The 4,588-nt window shown below is 41.5% G+C and overlaps 1 protein-coding gene across 1 annotated transcript; it reads right to left on the reverse strand.

Annotated features, from left to right (window-relative positions):
• Nucleotides 1-909: 909 nt before the first annotated feature.
• Nucleotides 910-3,181, reverse strand: LOC108148037 (carboxylesterase 1E). The gene is made up of 2 exons (XM_017274877.2): nt 2,251-3,181; nt 910-2,092 (listed from the first exon to the last, which is right to left on the reverse strand). Exons 1-2 carry the CDS (start codon nt 3,145-3,147, stop codon nt 986-988), a joined length of 2,004 nt encoding a protein of 667 aa, XP_017130366.1. The 5' UTR covers nt 3,148-3,181; the 3' UTR covers nt 910-985.
• Between the last annotated feature and the right edge of the window lie 1,407 nt (nt 3,182-4,588).

The raw sequence follows: 4,588 nt of genomic DNA on the forward strand, positions 1-4,588 counted from the left end.
CCAGTGGAAACCATCACCAACATTATGCAGAAGGCTTCGGGGCTAAGATCTGGCCACAAGTTATAAAACTGTGCCCACCCAAAACTTCCCCTCGTCCATTCATCTAACAAATTTCTCTCTCTTTGTTTAAATTTTGCGCGCCGGAAATTTGCTTATCGCCGCTTTTCAGTTGTGGCTCTTGATTCCCAGTATAAAACGGGGGCTCGGGGCTCGGGGCTCGGGGCACCCATGTTTTCAGAGGGGGGTGCTCCAAAGTCAATAGGGAGATTAGTGCGGCAGGCATTGAGCCGGCACAGAGCTGTGCTAATTGAGCGACCGGTCATGGCAACAGCTTAAATCAATAGAACCAACTCGGATTTATTCAATATGCGCCAAAAATGAAAGAGAAACTTTATAGTGGTTTATGCGGCAGTTAAATAAATGATTAGCATTGCACCCCATCGAATTGTGCAGGTTTTAAGGTTGAAAATATAATATTTATAGACAGGCATAAATAGAATTTGCTCCAGAAAAAAATAAAGGAATTAGTAAAACTCTGCTGCAATTTTTTATAAATTTATAAATTTCCTGACAGCTTATATTCATAAAATCAATTTGTATTTAACCGAAATGCTTTTTTCAGGTTACTTTTCTGAACAAATATTTTTACATTATTCAAATTTTCTAGAAAATCGGTCACAAATTACTAAATTACATTTAAACGCAGAGTTTTAGAAATTTAAACCACGAATCTTAAAAGACTTTTAAAAAACAAATATCAGTAACGAAAGTTATGGTCTTAGTAGTGCTGGTTGGAATAAAAACTCTAAATAACCATTTCAAAAGCACGAAAAGGGGTTATATGATTAAAATATTGCATAAATAACTTTGCTTAAGGTTTAAAGCAAGTAAGGAAAAAACATTTTAAAATTCTTGTTTTTTTAATAATCTTTTATTTATTTAATATTCCAGTTGTTTGGTTTAATTCACAATATAAACACAATTCCTACAAGATCCCCAGTCCGAGACCTGGCTTCCTGCCGGGACTACCACCTCCTCCTCCTCCGCCAAGGTTCCCCAATCCCAGGGTGTTGCCCACTCCGCCCAAAGTCTGGCCCAATCCTCCGCCCAGTTGCCCCAGAAGATTACCCAGTCCCGCACAACTGGTAGAACTCAGCGGAGACAATGAGGCACCCAAAACGGACAATTCACAGAAGCGGAAGTCATTGGAGGTCTCCAGCTTGGTATCGATCTTAATGAAAGGCGTGGCTTTGCCAGTGACACTCTGGAAAAGTGATGAACCTTTGCTACCCTCGGCTTTGTCTCTATTGGCGAATTTTACCAAAAGATCGATGAGGTTATTGCGAACTTTAATATGCTCGGCATCTGTCAATCGTGTTTCCTCCAAGGGATTACCGAAAATATCATTTGCATCAAACATATAGCCAATCTCATCGCCATGACCCACTGTTTCTGGCTTATCGTTAGCTGTTTCTGAGACAATTGGTAGACCTCTCAGAAAATTGATACCCTTCGATTTGGTGCCATTATACTCGAAGCTGTACATAAAAGCTGGAGCTATTTTAGACCAAACTTGGGTGGTCAGAACAGCTGGTAAATTGAATAGAACATCAGTTGTGGACTCCACTACTTTGGACAGAACTTGATCCACATTTAGCGCCTGGGGAACTTTCCACACATCCTGAAGCGTGGGAGTTAATACACTCGTTAAGCCTGGTAGTTCCGGTTTTGCAATCTGCCCTGTTAACTTATCGATTTTCAGGAAGGCAGTTAACTTGTTCAGCGAATCACTGAGGGATCCCAAGAACTTTTCCGCCGATCCAAAGACCTTTTCTATATTTTCCACCGTCACAGAGTTGGCCGTCTCGTGTTTGGCAACTCCAGTTAGCAGGGGAATTCCCGAGAAATTGCTACTTTTGAGCTGCTGCTCAGGTTCTCCAACTATCAAACTGGGCAGGGCTCTGCCATCATCCTCGCTTTCGATGTGCGGCTGGAAACCCACATTTCCAGTCAGTCCTTTGACCAAAGCACGTCCTGCTAAACGCTCAGTTTGCACTTTATCATCGTTCTTGATGATCTCCTCGGCACTTTTCTGAAAGGTGTAAAAATAGCCCTAGTTAGTACATACATTTTTTCAATCAAAACTCTTTATACTCCATAAATAAAATCTTTAAACTGTCTAAAGCATTTTTAAATAATCTTTAGTTTTCTGGCAAAAATATGTTTTATTAAAATTAACATACTACTCACCCCCCTCATGCAGTTGACGATCTCGAGTTCATTTCCCGTGGGACAGCCATTGATTTTGGCCACCTCCTGGACACTCTGAACGGGTTCCTTGTCCATGGCATATTGAGAAAGGGCTGTTCCCGACATGGCCACCACTCCGTGGACATCGCCGGCACTCTTGGCCGTCTGGGACATGGAAAGATACATGGCACTGGCTGCTCCCGATCCGTGACCAATGGCCTGAACCTGTTTGGGGTTGCCTCCGAAGTACTGGATGTAATCGGTGACCCAGCGGAGGGCAGCGGCCAGGTCAAACATGGCCAGATTTCCATCGAACTGCTTGGTGCCATCGCCCATGATGCCCAGCGAACCCAGTCGGTATTGTGGGGCCACCACAATGGCGCCCCTTTGGGCCATGGGCGTGGCATCGTACTGGTTAGCCGATCCATATCGATAGCCACCCGGATGGATCCAAACGAAAACCGGAAGCCCCGTACTTTCATCCGGCATTTGTGGCGTATAGACATTCAGTAGCAAACAGTCCTCATCGCCAATAATTCGCTGTGGAAACTGCGGATGCGGTTGTATACAAGGTGGTCCATGTTTTGTGGCATTGAAGTCACCACCCAATCTTTTGTACACCGGTCTGGAGTATCTCAAAGGTCCCAATGGAGGTTCAGCATAGTGCATTCCCAGGAAACTATATATTCCGGTATTGGGATTTCGAATACCCTCCACTCGAGCATCGCGATTGAAGAGACGGGCGAAAATCACAGGATCATCGACTGGCGGAGCCTTCGATTGCTTGCCACCCACTATGCGTTTCACTCGAACATGCGATTCTCCACTCGAATTGCCACTCACGAAGGTCACCATCAAGAGTAGCAACCAAAAGTTCCGCTTCAGCTGCTTTTGCATTTCGCTACGTTCGATTGTCAACTGAGAACTGAGCACCAACTGGCATTATAATCCGCAAAGCCCCGGCTCAAAAGTTGCTCAGCTTGGCGATAAACAAGTGGAATAAAATAAGCGAATAAGTGAACACGAAAAAAATCATCGCAAATGATAATACTATATAAACAAAAAACAAAACGAGAAGCGAAAACTTAAACTTTTGCGGCCGCCTTGTTTGCGTGCCTCCAGTACGATATTGGATAAGACCATGTTTGGGCAGAGCTTCACTGTTTCTCCGGCATTCTAATCACGTACTCCACGCCAGTTGAAGTTCACTGAGTCACTGGCAATCTGAAATTAGCTGGCGGATTTTCGGATAACTTTTCAGCGAGCAAACATTCAGTAAAGCCGCAGGCAACAAGCTTCAAATTATAAGAATTCAAGGACAATGTTTGCGGTCAAAATATAAGTTTGATGCTTATTTGATCTGAAGATAAGTTTTGGGACAACATCAAATCATTAATTTTTATAACTTCAATATAATCGAATGCCGCTTAAAACAATTTAAAACTATCAATGGACATTGCTTTAATTATATTTATGTATTTATATATATAATTTTATATTTAAAATAAATATTATACCTAATTTAATAACCATGGAACACAATGAATTTCAAAATTTTTCATTTTTAAAAATTACTGAATAAATATTTATGCTTTATTAGCCAAAATATGTGAAAGTAAGAACCTAAAACTTAAATACTAACTAACTTAATTCATTTATCGTTTATCATTACATTGCTAACTCTTAAATATAAATAAATTGAAATAAACAAAGACATCTGCCTATTTTCTTTGAATCCAAAAACCCGTTTTGCAATTAAAATTTGATTTCCCGTTTTAAACTGTTCAACATCACTCGTAACATATGTGATTATTTCTGAGATTGATGTCTCTGCTCATCACTTGATTTGAATGCAGGCAATTAAATCGGAGACAATTTGTTGCATTACGTTATTATTTCATTGGATACGTGAGATTTCTAGCCTATAATCAGCCTCTCAATAAAACTGGTCAGTTGGGTTTTTCCCATCACATTGTTGATGTTTCTGATGTTGCTGCTGTTCGCTGAAATTCAGTTGCCTGAACAAAATAATAATGAGAACTTAAAGCCCACAGCGGTCATTGTCTGTAAATGTAGTTGGTAAGTTGGGAATGCTAGAGGCTGCATATGAATCCGTAGTGCCATATTTTACAGCTGTGCGGCATTATCTTTTGCCCAGATGAATTATATTCTTCAGCATATTTACAGGCCGGATGCTGGCAAATATCATGGGGCAAACGCAAGTTTTGAATTCAAGTTCCTTGACCCATCCCCATGTGAAAAGTCAGGGGAGGACTTGGGTTTTGTCCGGGGATTAGACCGAGAAACGACGGAGTGGCACGCGTTGCCCAACTGGCAG

The sequence above is a fragment of the Drosophila elegans genome, unplaced genomic scaffold, assembly GCF_018152505.1.
Source record: "Drosophila elegans isolate 14027-0461.03 unplaced genomic scaffold, ASM1815250v1 contig_814, whole genome shotgun sequence".
NCBI lineage: Eukaryota > Metazoa > Arthropoda > Insecta > Diptera > Drosophilidae > Drosophila > Drosophila elegans.